The sequence below is a fragment of the Zosterops lateralis genome (genome assembly GCF_965231275.1).
Source record: "Zosterops lateralis genome assembly, chromosome: 13".
Lineage (NCBI taxonomy): Eukaryota > Metazoa > Chordata > Aves > Passeriformes > Zosteropidae > Zosterops > Zosterops lateralis.
In genome coordinates this window covers 6689865-6710914 of record NC_139773.1, presented here as the reverse complement: position 1 = coordinate 6710914, position 21050 = coordinate 6689865, and the positions used below count along the sequence as shown (strand labels likewise).

The 21050-nt window shown below is 39.5% G+C and overlaps 1 protein-coding gene across 1 annotated transcript in view; it reads right to left on the bottom strand.

Annotated features, from left to right (window-relative positions):
- Positions 1-778: 778 nt before the first annotated feature.
- The window catches only part of ALDH1A2 (aldehyde dehydrogenase 1 family member A2), a 54108-nt gene continuing 33836 nt past the window's right edge, over positions 779-21050 (bottom strand). The window contains exons 8-13 of the mRNA XM_083871034.1: positions 12397-12499; positions 9760-9944; positions 8861-9025; positions 8298-8455; positions 7471-7545; positions 779-2951 (exon numbers count right to left, since the gene is read on the bottom strand). Coding sequence (XP_083727160.1) covers positions 2879-2951; positions 7471-7545; positions 8298-8455; positions 8861-9025; positions 9760-9944; positions 12397-12499 — 759 coding nt within the window. The 3' untranslated portion in view covers positions 779-2878. The remainder of the gene's footprint in view (positions 2952-7470; positions 7546-8297; positions 8456-8860; positions 9026-9759; positions 9945-12396; positions 12500-21050) is intronic.

The following is a 21050-nucleotide window of genomic DNA, read 5'->3' as shown; positions in this document are numbered from 1 at the left end:
ATTATTGAGTAGTAGTCTCTTTGATCCCATTTATTCTAGTCAAGTTACTTCATGTTATTGCCTCTCAAGTGTTGATTAAACCAGCAGTATTATTCTGTGACACTGAGGATGGACCATTGCTTGCCATACAATGGAGTAGCTTGGCCGTATTAACTGAGGAGTTACTTTACCTAAATAGGCACCATATCAAAAAGGAATGTAGCTCCTGGCAATGAAAATCTGGAATAAAGGCATTGCCTGAGGAAGAGTTGTATAGTACCTGGCCATGTGAATTCAGTCTGTCCTTGTCTCATTTTAGTATTTTGAAATCAAAGTTAAGTAGACTATTTCTCCATAAAAGGTCTGAGTGTTAATTTAATGATCTCTGTGAAACATCTACTAGAGAAAGAAAAGTCATCGTGATTTTTTAAAACATTATCCAAAAATCAAGCTGCGATGCAGCAGTTTGCAAGGGTATCCCACTGGTTTTGATGACTTCAGACCTGCCCCAATAGCTAAACTTTATGACCATAAGGGTGAGGATGAACTTTGACTATGACCTAGATCTGCAATTCACAAGTGTTTTCATACAGCTGCAATAATATTCCAGAAAATGTAATTGGCCTTTTACTTCATTCACTTTTGCAAATGAAAATAAAGCTACTGTGAGAGCAGATCTTTTGCTAAGAAAATATTTTTTTTAATATTTTTATAGCTCTGTCAATAATAAAGGAGTCTCACAGTCTAAAGTCTTTCTCTAAACCTTTTTAATGGAAAAACTTCATAGAAAATATCCTTTTACTTTTTTAATAACATATAACTATATACATGATTAAAAACTGTAACAAAAAGCTGCAGGGACTGGAAAAATGTTTTGTTGGATCCATGCAGATGGTACATCTAAAAAAGGATTTCACAAATCCGTGTACATCAAATGGAGCTGCAGTGACAGGGTTGAAAAAAATGGCAACTCTATATTATTTACCTGAATGTATTGGGAATAAAGCACAGACATACAAAATACATGAAAAGAATACAAAAGAGTACATGGTGTAAATGCTGTAAGCACAGGAAGTTTCTTTTTTAAGTAAATAGGAGAAAAGAAGTAAAATCTCCTTTTTCACATTTTATATTGCAGTTTAAAAGATAACTAACCTCTTACTTGCTGTATTTTGTTTTTCTTCACTCTGACATACACTACAGTAGAGGTATATGGCATTTGAATTTAACAGCTCAGGAATACTTTGATTTATCTCCATGTCTGTGAATGTCCTATCAGTTCTGAGTAACAACAGGTAGATGTATTGCTTAAAAACACATATACAGTTTGACATGAGTTACAAAATATTGAGGGCCTCCACACTACAAAGTGCTGGAGACTCTTGTCCTGATCCAGCAGTATGCTGAAGGACACATACAACTTCAGATCTAAGAGGAATTCCTCAGAGACTAAAGGAAGTTAAGAACATGCAGAAATTAGTTTCTGATCAGGGCTGGAGTTGTCAACAGTTCATAGCATAGACTCCACAGCTAGGAAAACTTACACCTGAGGCTGTAATTCTGTCCTTACACCCCAGATCATGCAGCTACAATGTGTATGATTTACTGTACTTCTAAAATAGATTTTCTTAATTCTAAGTTAAAACATAAAATGAAACCTCTTTTAAAAAATGGGGAATTGATGAGCTCTGCAGCTAAAAAAAGAAAAAAGTGTTTAGTTTGTCAGTGATAGATTTGAAGAGATTCTGTAGGCAGCAGGTAATAATGTGACAGGCTTTAAACACCTCAGTTCTGAAAGAGCTTGCTCATATTTTTTGTCCTGGACCAAAAAAACCCAAATAATTGAAAGCTCAGTACCAGCCAGTAACATCACCTGAGGTGCACAAGCATGGTGAGGATGGCAAGACATCATTTAGTAAAAGCTGTAACAAGTACTTAATGATTCCCAGTGTAATCACAGGCAGTTTAATAGCAGACAAATAAATGGAGCCTGTGCGTGCATATATTTGTTTTAAAAAAGAAAAAAAAAGGTGAAAGCAACAACAGTAACAACAACAACAAAACTAGACAAGCAGTGAAAGCTAAAATATTCTGTGAAGCCTTGGAATCTGTTCCTGTTCTCGTTAACACCCACCCACCCTGTCTGGCCTTGCTCTTTTAGCAGGCAGGTAAATCCCTTCAAGTTCCTGTAAATGAAGGAGGACTTTTTGCTTATAGCAAGACATAAAGTAATTATGAAAATAAGCTTTGAAATCCAAATTGCTGTGAGCCATGAAAGCCAAATCCCACTGAAAAATCTTTGGCTTTCACTGGCCATGCAGCAGATTGATTCCCTCCCCAGCCTGACCTCTTTCTGTGGGCATGCTAATTGGAAAGTTGCCATTATACCAGGTTTGGGGCCATTACCATTCAGAATCTTTTATTTTTTAAGAACATCAACGACACTTGTTTGTGTTGTTCATTGCTAATGTTTTGGGTAAAATCTGGCTTGTAGAGCCCTAATTGAAACTACAGTGTCAGTACAAGGCAGGTCTGTTTGAGAAGGCAGCCTGAAAGCAGTGAGACTTACTTTGTTTATTTAAGGAAGAGATAAATGTGTGTGTGCATGCATTTGCATTTAACAGTTTTATAGCTGGAACCGTTATTAAATGATGCCCAGTAGCAATTTTATCTCGTTATGATTTGTTTTATAAAGATGTAACGATTCTCAGGAGAGTTTTATGAAAACATGCAGAGTTGGTTTGCATTACCTACGCAGTTATGTGCCCAGTATATATGTTGCAACTTAATTTCTTAAATATATATTGTGTAACACTTTTTATTCCTGAGTGCTGGTCTCCATAAGGAATAGAGAAGGTGGCATCATGTGCTCTTCTGCACAACACGGTCCTTTGTCATTTTAGGAGTTCTTCTGAGGGATCTTTATTGTCACAGTTTTAACTTCAGAATATTCTCTCAATCCACATTCACCCCTAAGGAAAAAATTGCAGCATCAGTTTATACCAGGTATCGTTTATCGAGCAAAAATCTACAAAGTGATTTCTTGATAAAGTTAAGATATAACCCAAAATTGCAGTTCAGTTTAAGTCAGAAGAACAATGGATGGCTTCAGAAATTGGCAAGGAGATACAGAACATTAAACACAGAAATACTCACTGTCTGTTGATGGAGCTTTTGTGAGTGAATTGATACCCTCTATCCTTTCTAGAACTTGAAAATGTCCAAACACCAAGACCTACCCCACTGGCCAGTGAAATTACTGTTTGTATTGCACTAAAGAGAGGGAAGGTCCACACTGAGCACAATGAGAATTTAACTGCTCACAACTGTGGATAAAGATGAACTTGACTCCTAACCTGCTGATGTTTTCTTCCTAGCAAAACTCCCTAGAAATCACCATTTGTACATAATGTGGAAGAGGGTTCAGCTTGCTCAGATTCCCTTCTAGGATTCCCTGTAGAATTCCTCATTTTGTGCAGCCACAGGACCTTAGATAAGAACCTCCACACTGCTAGAGACCAGGCACCTACTATGTCCCAGACATCTGACACATGACTCTGAGGGGGACACGTTCTGCTTTGGATAGATTATGCTTAAAAAATGGATGTTTCTGAATGCTGTTAACATTTTGTTTTAGTCAGCTGCAGCCTGGCTCATCTCTTTGGCCCCTCTGCTGAGGTTTAGAGTGGATGTTGCATGGCTTCATGGGACTTGCACTGGTCTTCTTTGAAGTACAGGAATTTTCATTTTCCTGTGCTTATTTTGACTAATGGAGAAGCCTCTTTATGTCATTAGTGAAGTTATGACTTCCAGAATACTGTGTTTGTAAAGCAAACACTGTCCCCACCTCAAAACAGGTACAGTCCACATCTGGAAATAGAACATCCTTTCCATATTAACTTAAGGAGGATTTTTTTTGCAGGAGCTCTTACAGACAATTGTTTCATGGTTGAATTTTTATCCCCACCCCTAAGACACATCCAGTATTGCTCTATTACTTATATTAAAAAGTAGAACATGCTGGCATGGGTATGATGTTAGCATGTTTACTATTTGATGCTGCCTCCCCTCTGGATTCTCCTGTGGAGGACCTAATGCCAACTGAACCATAAAGAATATTTCAGAGGAATTCCTCAGAACCTCCTTCTAATAAGTGATTCAGAATGGAGTAAGAGGCCTGAATTGTTTAAAGCAATTATACCCCTCTGCAGGCCCCCAGTGTTGCATAACCCATTTTGTATTTACTTCTACACTGCAGATCTTAAAGAAAATATAACATTGGGGTGAAACTCCTGTAACCTTCCTTGGAAAGCTAATTCATTTGAGCAGAAATATCAGTATTTACCAGCCCATGTCCCTTCATCTGCAGTTCTGAAAGCTGATGTGCCTGTTGGCTTGGTAAGTCTTATATGTGATTTAGAGGTTAGGATTTAAGGGATACAGCAGACTGATGATTCTGTAGGCAGTTTTAAGATTTACCAGAGTAAATCTTAAAGTACCTGCAAGCAAATATTAGTGAAGGCTTCTTTACATGTGAAAGGTTCTCGTTGATCTGGACCACACCACCTCCAGCTTTCAGTAGAAAGTGGTGGATTTGTCTCCAAAGAATGACCAAAAACTTATTTATGAGAAGCATTCCTTTAGGACTCAGTGGAAGATGTCACAAGGAGCTGCCTGGAGCACAATAACTAATGCTAGGAGGTGTTTCTGGATTCAGCTGGGCTGCTTTGCAGCTCCAGACATCCATTGGTTACATTTTTGCAAGGCAATAGATAATTCAGGTGACAGCAGTGAGTGACTTCATGTGCATTCCAAATGCCACTTGATCTCTCATCTTGGTCTGCCCAACGAAATTAAAGACATTTATTGTCTGTTTCTTCAGCTCATAGCTTCAGGGCTTTACATGTTTGTTTTCTGGCTAATAGTTTGGAAAAGGACAATTGTGATGAATTCTAAGGCAAATATTTTTCAAAGTCGAAAAGCTGCACTTGCTGAATAGGAAGATGAGTTATGCCAGACATTCAGAGCAGAAGAGTCAGTGTGTGCTCAGTTAAAGGGCTCGATTGTCCCCACAGCCTAATACAGGGAGCAAAACCATCTATTCTGTGGCCACTCTGGGTCTTCTGGGATTGCAGTTTGGAGTCAGAGTGAGAACAAAGGTCGTGTCTGTGAAAAGGAAGGAGCCCGTGCATCAAATCTGCATGATGCTGTCCCTTGGTTGTGTAGGTGTGAGGGAAGGGGAGCAAAATGCTTTTTAAGAATAAATATTACTTCCCTCCCTTAGTCCAGGAGGAAAAAAAAATAAGGGAATTACAACTCCAAGCCATTCTCCTGCTTGCACTTGTTTTTTGGAATGCAGGTGTACATTGCTGTATCTCAGAGCTATCCAGACAATAACAATTCCTATGACATTAAAGGAGAGTTCTGAAGTAGAATGGCACTTCCTTCCCTTGAAGACATTTGGACAGAGGCCAGAATTTTTGTGGAGCTCTACTATAAAATGGGCACATGTGGCTATCTGGGGTGAACCACACTATTTTTAGTTACAGGAGTTAAATTTTACATCTCCCAGGTAGTGATAAGAAGCTTTAAAGAAAAATGAATGAAAAAAATCCCAAACCTGTGTCCTCTAGACCTCTTCAAGGATACAAGAATATTGTAAGTAGTAAATGCAATCAGAAATCACCTGTATTGTGTACATGAGTTCTGCTTCTCTACTGGGATACACATACCCTGCTACATTTTGTGGGAGTGTAAAGTGACTATGACAGTTCTCAACTTTGTGTTGATTTTTTGCCCATGTGTGATGAAAACCTGTGAATTTAAATGCAGGACCAAAACAAGTGCTGGAAAATGCAGTTCTGGCACAGGCAGCACAGTGGCCTGGTTATGATCTGGCTATAACAGTGTCACCTTAGCAATGACACACTTACTTATAGACACTTTTTCTTTTTTTTTTTCTTTAACTGCCCAACTCAACATTATTTATGCTATAAAATGTATCCCTTAAAAAAAGAATCTAGGAAACTGGCATTTTAATAAAAAGTATGCAGGTATTAATGCAGGGTGGAGGAGGTGAATTAGAAGGTGATATCTGATCAAAGAGGTTCTGAAAGGAGTAGAATAATTACTCATAGGTAGGTTTTCAGGCATCTTTGTAAGATGGAGGTTATTGCCATTCCAAACATTTATTGTTTATGATGAATACTTTCAAAGCTGTAGTGGGAATCAAGTGTGCAATTACCACAGATTTTTCCATGAGAGCTGGGGTGCTGCCTGGATTTCCCCCCTTTCAAGAACTCTGCAACATTGATATGTGAATATTTTGCTTGCACAGTTGAACCTCCCTGGAGTCAGTGGGGTCACCCCTGGGTGTCAAGTTACTCATGTGCTCTATCGAGCTTAGTAGTTTTAGAATATTTTCACAATGATAAGAGTTAGATGACCTGACATATTTATGCCAGTGTGAGATCACCTCATAACTCATGAATGTGAATAGTATGAATGTCTTATTCAAAGTACTCCCTAACGAGGGAAAATACTTCAGACTACATAGAGCTTATTTTATAGATCAAATTGTATACTTCAGCATATTTAAAGTTTTAAAGAGTTTGACCTTACTTTAGTTTTACTGCTCAGTTTGCCATTAGCCATAAGCTATTTTGAAAACGTAGGTGAGACATATCTGGTACACATACCTCCTGCACAGAAATTAATTGAATCCTTGGTATGTAACCAATCTGGGGCTGATGCAATTGCTAAACTTCCTTGTGATTGTAATGAGAATGAGAAACTGGTAAGACTTTAAATTAGGTACATGGGACAATATTTGAGTGTGGAGCTCCATTTCAAAATATTGGGCACTTAGTGCTAAATGGAATAAGAAAGACAGAAAGCTTTATAATGGCAAGTGTTTTTCTTCAAAGGGATGTAAACATGTTTGTTTCCTTCTCTTTGCCTGATTTCATGGTTTAAAAATCTGCAAGCTGATAACATTTTTATAAAATTCAAATACACCTATATTAATAAATGTAGTGAAAACTGAAGAAAGGAAAGAAAAACTACCAAGAGAGGCACAATACATGGCAAAACAACTCTGAAACAAGTACACCAAACCAGTCAACAAGCACTCAGCAGAACCAAAGAGAAAGTCTTTCTGAAAAGTGATGCTTAATATGGCTAAAAAAACTTTCTAGAAAACACAGATTACAAGTTCAGAAAATTCCAGTTCCTTTCAGGATAAGAAGAGAATTCCAATAAGCTAGTTTGCAATGTTAACAACAACAACAAGAACAAGAAGGTTGTCTTACCATGCAAATCAATTGCATTTAGAACTGGAAATGATGATTAAAGGTCACCTTATATTATGTCCTGATTCTCAGGTTATTCTCCAGGAATATTTCTGGATCTTAATTTGTATGGAAGCATTCACTAATGTTTATTAAGTTGTAGAGCTGAAAACAATTTAGAAAACAGCAATGTAATACTTACATCTCTCTCCCATTGCCAGACATTTTGAATCCTCCAAAAGGACTTTGGGCATTTAAGGCATTGTAGCAATTTATCCTGTAACAGGAAGAGGCATTAAGTCCAGCTGCAGTGCCAGAGAGACCTTTGGATAACTCAGAGGATGAAACTTGTGGAGCTAAAGACACTCCATACCTCTTAGTAACAATAAACTTATTTCATATTGAAAATAAATGAGAGATTTATGCTACAAAAGCAAGTCTGATTTTTACTCCTAAGGAGAATTGGATTTGACCTGTGAGGGCCAGGGGAGAACACCATACCCTTGGACACATCTTCAGTAATGAACTGTTAATCTGATGCCAAACCTCAATGCCAGTTTATAACAAGGAGCTGTTAGAGTTGAGTTTGCCCTTTTTCTCCCCAGTTTCTTGCAGATCTTTAGTTTACTCAAGTTTGACATACTAAATTGCAAGCTACTAAACTCTAGAGTTGGCATTCCCTATGCCTAAAAACTGGAGACGAGGTGTCTCCTCAGTTCCTTAATGTTGTGAAAAGTATACAGTCCTTTGTGCCTTTAGTAAAACCTCCCAGCATTCTTGTGCTCCCCAGAAAAGATCGTTTATCCTGTTTGTTTTCAGTAAAGCTGCTCAGCAGTGGCTGCTGTGCTCCTGGGAAGCAAGGTGCTTCCCAGCTCCAGCAGCATTCCCCAGCAGGGAGCAGCCACAGCACCTCCCCACTGCTGTGATCCACCACTAGGATGGGCTGCATAAATATTCTTAACAAAGGGTGCAAAACCGAAGTGAAATGATGATCGTGAGTAGAGTGGGAGTGGGATAACTTCTGCTTACCAGACTGTCCCAGCCTGCATTGCTGAAGAGACTGTCAGAGCCTTGTTTATGTCATTTGTAAAGACAGCAGCTACCAGCCCAAAATCAGAATTGTTGGCTCTCTCTATAACTTCATCCATGGTTTTAAATCTCAGTATTTCTTGAACGGGCCCAAAAATCTGCAACAAATATTAATAATTAATAAACTACCCCCCTCAGAGGCATTTTATTCTTGTTTTATTCTGCTTTCTTAATTATCTTCTCTCTCCTATTATACTCTTTAAAATTTCCCACCGCAAAATTTAGTGCTATCTGTCTGTAAAACTGCATGAATTTTCTAAACCAGGTGCCTCAAGGGAACTTGTCCATTCTACCCATATCTCCTCTTTGATATCTGAAACCTTACAGTCAGTGACAAAAATTGAGCTTTCTTACCAAGCTGATGTCACTTGCTTGGAAATTTTTGGGTTTTTTTAATATGGTTGTAATTTTCACCCTGAAGGTTTTGTCTTAGGAATTAAACAAGAGGAAAAAAAGTAATATTTAGGACATTTTAAAAGGATCTTGCCCACATATGTGAATACCTCCTCCTTGGCAATCCGCATGTCATCTGTTACATTGGAAAACACTGTAGGTTCGATGAAGAACCCCTTTCTTCCCAGCCCCTTTCCCCCACATTCAAGTTTTGCTCCTTCAGTGATGCCACTTTGAATCAGTTCCAGGATCTTGTTGTATTGTTTCTTATCAATCTGAAAGAGAGGAAAAGCTGTTTGATGTGCAGACCATGTACTTAACAACCAAGTCCAAACAGATTCTTTTAGACACGTCATGTTCTAGTGAGTTGGTTCGTGCTTCCATCACTGCTCTTTGAGCTGCAGATGCCAAAGATCTACAAGCAGGTGCTGACTGTAACTTTGGGCTCAGACTTCCCAAAATGTGTCACCTTATGCTTGTGGCTTAACCCACACTCTTGCTAAGCCATCTAGTTTACAAGACACATAAAAACAGCTCATTAGTTTTGGTCCCAGATTAACTTCCTGAAAATGTTATAAGCCCAGCTGGTTATTAGTAGCAGAAACATTTTCTACAGACTTGTTTCTGATTATGCCCATCTTCTGCTTAGAATTCCTGGATCTCCAAGCACAGTTATGGTTGTTAGACAGACCTTGACAGTTATGTGCTCTCAGAAACTTTTAAGACCTTCTCACAGTTTACAGCTGTATTTTGGGGGCTGAAGATTCAAATCTTGCTCTTAAAACTGGGAGGCAAACATTGATATTTCAACTGATTTTTTTTTAGTTAACAAAAAACATCCCACAGCTGCACACCTTATTTACTCCTTTAGAATTTTAATCTTGAAAGCATGTATTGTGCCAGCTACACTGGACCTTGAGTGAGTGTGCACTAATGACCTCTGTCTTAGTGGAGTTTAAATACTTCCAGGCACCTCCTGGGCTGTAGAGCCAAAGCCCTCCCCCTTTACCTGTGGACCTTGTTCTGTAGTTGGGTCAAAAGGACTCCCCACAACTCTCCTCTTTGCACGTTCTACACTTCTTCTAACAAACTCTTCATAGATTGATTCTTCCACATAAATCCGTGAGCCTGCAGTGCAGCATTGCCCTTGATTGAAGAAGACTCCTTGGTGAGCTTGTTCTACAGCATAGTCCACTGAAACCAAGACACAGCACATGTTGCACTGGAGCACCCTGGGCAAATCTGCCTTTGCACCAGTGCTGGGTGTTTCACACACTGCCACATTCCCAAAGCTTCAGCAGTAGGATTTGGTTAAATAAAACTAAATCAAGACATCCCATAGTTGGGTCTGGTCAGAAATAAGGATGATTCCTACTGGAAAAGTTAAGATGGTGCTTTAGCAGTCAATAGGAGTAAGATATGCAAGAACAACTTCACCAGTGTCCAGCAACATGTCATTTACGAACTAAAACCCTTAAGGGAACCTCAGAAGCAGGATGTGTCCCACATAAATACATCTGACTGGGTCACTATAGGAGAGGAAAATTTGTCTGTGATCCCGAATTGGCACCGGGTTTAATGCTTCATGTGTGAGAATGACAGCAAACCAAATTCATGGGAGATTCTGACTTAGATAATGGCAAGACCCATCCTTCCCAGAAAGCCAGATTCTTTTTCTGCAACATAGAAATTTCCTTTTGGCCCATGCAGATGACTGGGTAAGCCTTTAAAATTGTAGGTCTATTACAGAACAATCAACCCTCAATTTCTACTCTAACTTCCTTGGAGGTACAATTAACACATTCTGTCCAAGCAGGAGAGAGGATCTGGTCATATTTAGACATTCAAGGCCACATTCTTACTTTGAGTGTAATAACTGACTAGACAAGAATAATGAATTCATCCCTAAACAGTGATGCCCTACAGCACTGTAATACCTCTGTTACCAGCTGTAGCACTTTGGAACATTGCTTAAAGTACAATCTTTTCTGGACTAAACAAAGCTTTACTTTCAGCACACATTAGACAACTCTGTCCAACAGAAATTTCTTTTTGTGCCCTCAGTGTGGTCTTTAGAAAAATTATGTGGGGTGTTCCCTGGACCACATTCAAATTTCCCCTGGCAGCTCCATGGAGATTGAAAGCACAAGTGGATAGCTGTGATTAACTAATGTTTCTCCCTCTATTGTTAATAGTTTTTCACCATGAGGGGCTCTAACCATTCTTCTATGGTTTTTTCGTGCACTAAGCCTTCAACAGCTTTATCATGCTTTCTGCTAACTTTTGGCAATAGTGCTCCTCAAGCAGAACAAACAACTCCTTTGGAATGGTGAGCCAATTGCTGTTCTTAAATAATCAGAGCGTTGAAGTTTAAATCTTAGGCCAAGTGCTGGAGATTGTAATTGTGGGAAGACCAGAGAGCAGTTGTCCTTCCCCCATGGAAGGCTATAACACAGACCTGCCCCTGGCACATATCATTCTACTAGAAATGTTTAGATGTTCAAGTCTGAATTAGCAGGTGAGGGACATTTGAGGTGTGGTGATAGCTGGTGGGAGGTGGAGATGAGTAACTGGGGTAGAAAGCTGGAATATCTGTGTCTGGCTCCAGCTGACAAGAGCTTTTTTAGCTTACGAGGATGACTGTGGTTGAATTTTCAGTCCTTTACTTGGTAAAGCATTTCTATGTAGAAAAGCTGCTGGAAGTTGTCAAGCTTTTCCTAGTTTTTCAGATATCAATAAGTTTTGAAAATGGATAAAGGATTGTAGTCATCTCTTGTAATTCATGCTATTCAAAATCATTCTATTCACTTCCCCCTTTTAAATGAGAAGACCAAATTCTTATGTGTTTATTTATTGGGGTTGCAAAGTTCTCAGAAAGGGCATTGAGTGCTATGTGCCTGCACCCAGCCTGAAACGAACTCAGAGCAAGGTGTGAACCATCTCATTCATCTTAACGGGGTGTTAACTTCAAAACCTCCTGCTGACAATTTAGATATCAACATTGTAACTATTTCATTGCTGATCATTTAAGCAGAAATTTCCAGTTTGTGTTTATATCCTATCCTAAACAGCTGTCCTGTGCCTTCTCAGGTGCCAAAAATCTCAGCTGCACAACATCATTCATCCGCGAAAATTTTCAGCTCCCTGCTGACAGTGGCAGTGAAGATATTTCAATACACAATTCTTTAGTTGGGAAAAATTTAAAAATGGAATAATCTCCCTTCACAGATACTTAACAAAGGAATACTGCACTGACTAGATTAGCAAGTCAAGTGTACATAAATGTTCTCCCTTTTTATAATTGCTTTGAACCAAAAAAAATCACAGTTTCCAGATTTAAAGCACTAAATCACCTTGCTGCAAAAGTGTGTGGGACTAACTGTGAAAACCACCATGTCTACATGCTTGGTTATAATATTTTTTCTTCTCTCTTGTTGTCTATGAATCTGTGGGTTCAGAAGTTGTATTTTATAAAAAACAGCACACCTTAGGTTGCTTCTGTAAAATTGAAAAGTGCCATTAGATACAGCTGTATTGCTTCACTTCACTTTATAGGAAAGATGTGCCCTAAAATTAGTTAAAAACAAAAAGGAAAAAGACATCATGCAATCATGTTTTTAGCAAAAATATGGAAGTGCTGACTTACAATCAGCATCTGCGAAAATAATGTTTGGGCTTTTCCCACCCAGCTCCAGTGTAACTCTCTTCAAATTACTCCTTCCAGCTGCTTCTTGGATCAGCTTCCCAACCTGAAAGGAAATGGAAACACATTTTACAGGGAATGTAGTCACACAGCTCATTTTAACAGCCAGGGTTGGCTATCAGTAGAGCAGAGTTTTAAATAATCCAGTAGGTTCTTCATCCAAACATATTCTCATCAGTAGTGGACAGCTTTCCTTTTTTTTGTTTCTTTTTCCCCCTAGAAATTGCGAAGGGATAAGGCACAGCCCTAAGTTTGTGTACCTTCACCTCTATGCAGCTATGCTAAAATGGCTTGGGGCTTTCTTTTAGGGCATTTTAGGAGGGCTGAATTAGAAATCTGAAATGGATGTAACTACAATTATTTCCATCCAAACCACTGACTTACAAGGCTTAATAACTCACAAGGCTTAATACATCAAATTCTGACGAAATCATCCTCCTCCTCTGCAGGATTAACAGCACAGAGCAGAATACCAAGTAGGCAAGAAGTTACAAAAGCACCATCTCAGACCTGACCCACAGCTGCATCACAGATAATCTTAATATGAGTTGAGGAGGTCAAAATCACCTCTGAAATGTCTTTGTAGATTGTGGGGTCAGCTGGAGCAGCCACAAATTGCAGATCTCACCAATGAACATGAGAGTAGATTAAATGGAGTAACAATCTGACAGCTACAGATTTGACATGCTTCTACATCAGTACAGTTGGAGGCGCAGCTGTGCTCCCTGGAAATTCTTCTCTCCCTGATCAACAACTCCAAAATAGATCAGCTTTTGTACAGTTGCAGTGTAACTGTGACCATTTTGCAGCTAAGGAAGTAATCACAGGTAGATTTAGGCTCCTACGTGGTAAAACACGGGATTAAAAGTACCTATTGAATATTGAGAAGCCCAAGAACTTGGTAAGTACTTTATTTTAGTTGGGACATGTTTTAATGTCACACAGAAAGTTAGAGGTGAAGTGAGATGGGAGTGAGTCTGAGTTGGGCTTTTTTCTCCATGTAGTACTCTGATCTCTCTGTTTTCTATTTCTAAGGTTTTGTGAGTGAGATTCCCTGCAGCAAAGGGTTAATGGATGAGAAGCTGAACCTCTTAGAAAATTGAAGGCAGTCTGCTAGAGAAAGTTAAGTCAGCACTGGAGTAATCAGAAAGCAAATGAAACAGAAACCAGGGCCCCCAAAGAAAGAAAAAGAAAAAGAAAAAGAAAAAAAAAAAAAAAAAAAAAAAAAAAAAAAAAAAAAAAAAAAAAAAGGAAAACCCTCACAGGATAATGAAGGAATTGTGAACCACTTCATGTACCTTTGTGATTAACTGTTTATCTGGTGATACCACAGTTGAGTGTGACTGAGGTTTTTTCTTTAAAAAAAAAAAAAAGAAAAAGCTTTTTTCTTTACCCCATATTGATGGAATGGAGTGTTGACATTATCATGAAATTCCTTGCATATCCCCTTAATTGGAGCTGATTTTATTGCTATGTTTGACTGACAGCCAGAAGTGAACCTGAAAAAAAAGGATCCTTTCTGCCTTTCACCCCCACCACATACATCGAGCACGTCATCTGGAAATTCCAGCCTCTCAAACTGTGCTGAAAATGTACACTGGAAACCAGAGTTCTGTGTTTATAGCCCGTGCCAGCCAATGCCATTCACACCCTCACTGCCTTGAACCTCCCTCTCTCAAAGAACAGTAACCAGCAATTTCCCCTTAAAAACTCACAAAGAGCAGGACAGACCAAGAAAGGCAGAGCAAGTGTCCAGCCAAGGGCAGTGTCCAGCCCTCATCTCTCTGCCTTCCATTCTACTTTAATGTCAAAACACTTTTTTACATGTGAGTAAAGATTTTGAAAGGATTCCTTGCAAACAAATGATTGACAAGTATGCAAGTCCAAGTATAGTGTATATGGCAAATATTCCAGTCCAAAGGGCTTTGAGACGGTGGTGTTAATTTGGAAAAGTGTAGTCTGAGGTATTTTTAATACAGGGAAGTTGTTGTCAAGTTTCCAAGTAAAAACTTAATAGAAGGCTTCACTGTGTCTTTCCTGTTAGAGACCAGTGTAGACATCAGGATGGTGGGGCTCATGCTGTCAGCATTTTTGTTCACTGTGCTCTCGTTGCGCCCTGTGCACTTACAAGTTGAGAAAACTCTTAGGGAAGGCACCAGCACCGTGGTTATTTAGTGACAAAGGCGGCCTTTTGTGACCGACCCTCTCTTTATGGAGAGAGACAGCATGAAAGGGATAAGTGATAGTGTTGCAATCTGCATGGGCTTTCAGGACACGCTTCCCGCGGTGTCTCTCGGCTCTATCCCTGAGCTCCCAATAGGCAGCACAGCCCGGAGAGGGAACGCTGGAAGAGAGGACTCCCCCACAGATAATGGAGCTGTGTGATTATTCAGCAGGAATGTTGGCAGAGAAAGCCCTGACTCCCCATCCTTGTTTTGAATAGGCTTCAAGATTGATATCAGGAGTATCCCCGGATAGCTTGTGAAGTACCATAACCTTGTAAGCTGCATGGAGGGTGAGACAGATGTAATTTGGTCCATCTCAAAGAAAACAATTTGTTATGCAGACAAACAACAACAAAGATTAAAAAAGTAGTTTGAGGCACTCCTGAGCGACAAAGCTTTTTGAAGGATAGTCCTGGAAGGGTCTGTTTCTGCACTGTCAATGGTGAGCCATTGGGCAGTGAGAATGTATCATGATCTAAAACATTTGATGTTTATTTATGCCTTGTCTACATGGAAATTTAATGTCTCTTTCAAGAGGAGGCTTAAGCAGTCACATTTTAAATACTTGGAGCAGAAATTAAAAAACGTTAGTTGTCTTTCATGTTCTCTTAATTTTCTGTTTTCAGACAGAAATCTGTATTTCTAAAGGGTACAGGTGGGTTTGCCTGTTACTGTTAGAGCACTCAAAGTCTCGTGAGTCAAAAGCAAACCTCCAAGGTTTGTGGTACTTCCTCTTCAGCTGTCATTCGGAGTGTCTGGGTTCTCCTTTGCTCTGAACCTTCCTTTGCTCACAGATAAACAGTAAGTCATCAGGGAACACACGAATATAGAGGAACTGTGGTCTAGCTGAACAGCAGGTCCGTTTCTTGACACTGCCATGGACAAGACAGTGAAGGGAAGAATGGCACAGGGAGATGTATGGATTAAAAGATTCCATGAACAGTGCAAAATTTGACAGAGGAGATATACATCATCAGTTAGTTAGGGGTTTTAAATAATACACTTTACACCTTTCTTGGGATATTGAGAGAATATCTGAAGAACAGTAAGTGGTTTAAGTTACAAGAGATTGATTAAGTTTTGGGGAGATGGTATGGCCAGACAGAAATTTTCAATGTTTTCTGGAAGTACAGTTTTCTCTCTCCGGCTATTGAGACACTGGATGTCATTGTTTTGGCAAAACCCTCAAACCCATGCTGCTGCTCACTCAGTCTGCCTTATTTTTTATGAATTCCAGATTATATGCAAAATCTTTCTGACAAGCATTTTAGAGCCTCCTGGCAGGTTCAGGGTGTGCCTCCTGCAAGGACAAGCGAATTTGAAATACTGGCACAAAGAAGAGAGCTTTATTTGACCGTGTGAGGAGCAGCCCAGAAAAGAGCATACTGAATAGTGCAGCACAAGTGAAAAGGCAATCCCAAACACAAATTCCTGGAGAGAATCCTAAGCTATAAATGGCTCATTTGTTCCATAGGTTAAATCCCGGCCCCATGGAAGTCTGTGACTAAACTCCTGCTAATGTTGATAGGACTGATACACCATCCTTTTTGTACTGGGTTTAAGAAGGTGATTCTTTTGACATGCATCTTTTGTAGGCAAAGAGGCACAATAGTTGCCCAGGGACAGCTTCCTAAATGCTACCAAAAACATAAAGGAAGAAAAAGGGAAACAACTTCTTCTCATTCAGGAGGCACAAGCTGTCCAAGATAGGATCCAAAAGGTTCTACAGGAACAGGAATGAATGCTAATGTACCCTCCCTAAATCCTTACACAGGGCATATGTGTAGCACCATAATCTCACAGACTTCTCAGAAGAGGTCAGATCATGTTTAAGATTCTTATTGCTAAAGTAGAAAGCACCAGGTTGCAATTCTTCATGAAACCTAAAATCAGCAAGAGATTGTGAGATCCAGGAGAGCTCACACAACTCATTGCCTGTGCAGTAGGAAGACATTCTGTCTACATCATGCATTGGGACATTCATCTCACTTTGGAAATGAAAGGAGAATCCTGCTGAGTAAATTAGAATCAGTGGTAATACAGCTGTTAGCTACAAACATTTGTTTGGCATGAATCAATCTCAACTCTCCCGTAGTTTGCTTTGATGGTCTCTCTAGTATCTTGTTGACTAATGATGAGATCATGGTTTGTTAATCTAAGTGCATAAAGAAAACATTCTGCCAAGCAAAATGCAGACTCTTTTGCTGGGGTTTATTGCAGTTGTTTATAGACCTTTTGTTTACACAGGCATCCAAACCAATTTGTTGGATATTTATTTGGGTTACTCTACAGAACTGCCTGAACGCAGACCTGAATCCTATCTTAAATCTGTCTGCATTTTAATGGGTCGTAGTTTGAACAAAGTGGAAACCAGCCACTTAGGATACATTTCTTGTTGGCCAGAACTTCAAATGTTTTGTGTGCTATCTTTATTTCTCATCTTGAGAGCATTTAACAACTGGAGGGAGTTGTAAGGCAGTCTGATTTGGAGGTTACACATTTGCTTTTAAACAGAAGTTATTAGAACTCATTAAACCTTTGCAACAGTCAAAATACAATTTTTATCCCAGGCAGGGCTTTAAATCTGCATTTTAAAAAAAATTATAACTTCTCACCCTCCATAATCATATCTAATTTTAAACCCAGAACATGCTGCCCTCAGCTATTCCCTGTGTTCCAGGAACTTATGGGTACACCATCCCCAAACCAGTTGCAGCTCAGATGGAGCACACAGGTAGCAACTTGGGCAGACAGCTCACAGCAGGAAAATGGCTGTATTTGCAAAGTCTTAACTGAGCTCACAGACTTAAATGGAAATAAAGGCAAATTAAGAGTAAACCTGCTTCTGATGGCTGCTTTTCTCTGATATTTGAAGGCCTCTCACCTTTTTTGCATAGCAAAAGTTCTTTCAGAGAATAAGAAAGTAATATGAAGAAACTCTGCATTTATGGTATGTGTAAAAATTGTCCCCTCATCAGCATTTGTCCTGGAAATACATAAAATCCACTGTTATTTCATTGAGGGAGAGACTTATAGAACATCTCCCATACTTCTGAGCACTGCAGCCTAACAGCAGACACATGGGAATGCCAGACACCCAGAGTTTGGGCCTGTTCTTAAACTCAGAAATTGTATATTACTGAGGCAGAGAGGGGCAGTGCAGAAGGAAAAGGCATGTACAGCAAACAACAGGGATAGTGGGACACAGCTGAGCTTTACAGTACCTCTCCCATGCTCCCAGTGAGTGGGAGTTTCACCCTGCAGTTCGGGACCAGAAGGACCAGGGAGAAATTCAGTAAGATGTAATGAGATATGTAAGTTGATTACGGACTTTCAAGGAAAGGTAGGAAAAGGATAGGAGCAACTGTTAACATGGTCATATTGGCTGGAAGAAAGTTTGGTTATGGCAGTTTAAATTTCATCTGATCGTGAAAGATGAGGAAAAAATGTGTCAGTGAAGCCTGAGAGAAGATTGCTGTAATTAAGGAGGATCATGGATTAGCCCTGGTTCACTAAAACCAACACAGTAAAAATAAACACTTTGGTTAAAATGCCTGTACCAAACAGGCTGCTGAAGAGTGAACTGAAGCAAGCAGAGAAGCCAAGAAAGCTGCTGAAATCTAAGGAGGCACAGTATTTTAGGTGTGTTTTCATACTCAGTATGATTTTATTTCTTTCAGTGTGACAGTTGTCAGAGTGAAATCCATTGCCTGCCAGGTGTTTGCAGAACCCTTCCCCTTCCAAGTGAGGTGTGGAGGGAAGAGTTTGAGATCCCTGTACTAGGGGATTGTGAGAGGAAGATGATCCATGGGAGGGTGTTTCATAAGAAGCAGATAGGCTGAGGGGTGAAAGAGTTGGCAGACTATTCTTTTAATGTGTGCAAACTAACCCATAGAAGGAGGAGCAGCAGGAAGGATGGAGAGAAGTGAAGTCAGACAGTAATGGCTCCAGAGAAAAAGAGCTCTTCATGCTTTTTCACATATTATTTTATGGGGGGGGTGTGTGTGAAAAGTAAATAGCATTATTTAAAAAAAAAAATTAGAGCACCTGGGAATCTAAAACCCAGAGAGGAGAGTACACACTGATAGCTTTAAACTAGAAATCAGACACAGAAGTTAAAAGTTATTTCTGTGTTGCCATTGCATGGGCAGGGCCCTGAGGCCTCCCAGTCATCAGGAGTGTCAAGAGGTACTGGACTAAGGCAGGGGTGACAAAGCCATTGGCACATGGAATACAAATGTCCACGTGCACCTCTGGGCTTAGAAGTGTGTAAGTCATTGATTGTCAGAAGCTGTGAGGCTGCAGCAAGGAAAGGATCACTCCACACATGCTCTGTTCTTCTGTGAGCATCAGGTGCTGGGCCTGTTGCAAGATAAGGTGCGAGGCTGGAGGGCTCTGTGGTGTGGCTGTGTCAGGCTTTATTGAGTTAAGGTTGTGAACTTGGCCTTTTGGCTCCTATTTCTATGGATTGGGTTCTACAAATATTGGAACACGTGAACTTTTTTCTTTTTTTTGGTTGGAGGAACAGCCTGTTTTCTGCCTTTCAAGAATACTGCAGGAAAAAGATAATAATAGCCCATTTTTGTGATTTTTACAGGCAAATGGGGAGTTTTCATTAGCTAAGTATACTTTAAAGGTAAAAAACTTTTATAAAACAACCTCATGGTGAAAACTTGAGAAAAACCTGTGCTTCAGAATCTCAAATTGAAGATCTCTGCATTTATACTGATAGATTTTATCATTAACTTGCCCATCATGAACTGCCTTAACTAGCACATGGATGGACTGGAGGAATGGAGTTTAGACATGGTGTTGATACACCAAATGACTATTGGAGTGTACAGTTGATATGCTTCAGACAAGTACTAGAGAGAAAAAAATACTTCCATTATTATTTCACTAGAAATTGAAATCTGCTTTGGAGGAGTCAGAGACTATAGTCCGACTCATATCAGAACATGGTGTTTAAAATGTTACAATGTTGACTTGCTGTTACAAAAATTCAGTGTTACAGGAAATCAGAAACAATATGGAATAGTTTACACTAACTCTGCATTAAAACGATCCATCTGTTCTTACTTTAGGTTCTTAGAGAATTGCTTTTTCATCTCTGTAATGCTTTTCACTTCCTATTAGTAAGGCTTTTAAAGGTAGGAACTGAGTTAGTATAAAACCCACAGCTTTTGAGTTTAAACGCCTATTAAAACTAAAGCTGTCTGGAACTACAATAAAAATTTATTTTGGCTACAAGAGACAACTTTGAAACCTAACCCATCTGTATTTTTCCTCTTCCAAACAGTGCAACATCCTGTATAATAGAATATTTATCTTAAACAGAGACCACATATCTTTATGAAAACAATTGTTTCAACTTAATTTATGGGGGGTAATCAGCTCATATTAAAATTTTCAGTATTCCAGGATGCTAATCTTAATTGGATACAGGAGATGTAATGACTAGAGTAATTCCATAGAATAATCTGAAATCTAATACAGCCATTGACTTAGAATGTAACCTGTGCGTATTAGAATCTGAAGCTGTCATTAAAAAAATTATATACAGGCATTTTGTAATTGTAAAACACCTGTGTGTGCAAATTAGGCATACAACTGCAGCTACATTTTACTGCTAATTTAGGTTTGTGTGTGACTTGCAAACTCAATTCCAAAATAATTCCACCAGAATAATTTATTCTAAATAGTTGAGCTGGTCTCTGCAATTCTTGGGCCCACCAGGGAGATACCCACACATATCTAGCAGGGCTGCATGGCCAGTGAATTTATTGATGCAAATCAAAAAACAAATTGCCTCACTGTGAAGAGCAGTATCCCTGGGATGCATAAAGCCTTCCACTGCCGCGAGTGGGAGTCAGACATATCAAAGAGAGACTGGATCCCTGGGGTTTAGCTCCCTCCATACAATAGTTTGTCAGATTTTGAATTGAAAAGGGCTGGGTTTAGCACTCTCTAAATATAACCAGCCCTGAAACTCCCACAGAGATTCCTTTCTGTCTGCCTTCAGACGATGAGATAAGGACCCTTCTCCTGTGACTTCAGTCTGGAGTACCTCTGTCATCCCCACCCCAACCCTGATAACAGCCAGCTTGGCACATATTTGAGAGTAAGACGTGATGAGAGTTTTGGGGGTTAGTCTCACTGTAGATTGCAGCCTTCATCTTCAGAGTGAGCCTCCTCTCTAACATCTGCAGCATAGACTCATAGCAAGACATTTTGGCATCCAGGAGACAACTGACTCCCTTTATCCTCTGGCCAGCTTCTTTCCATCATTTTGGGAACCAACACCTTGGAAAATCTCCTTTTCTCCCTGCATTCCTTCTTTTTAGGGCTCCTCCTCATCCTCAATATACTAGA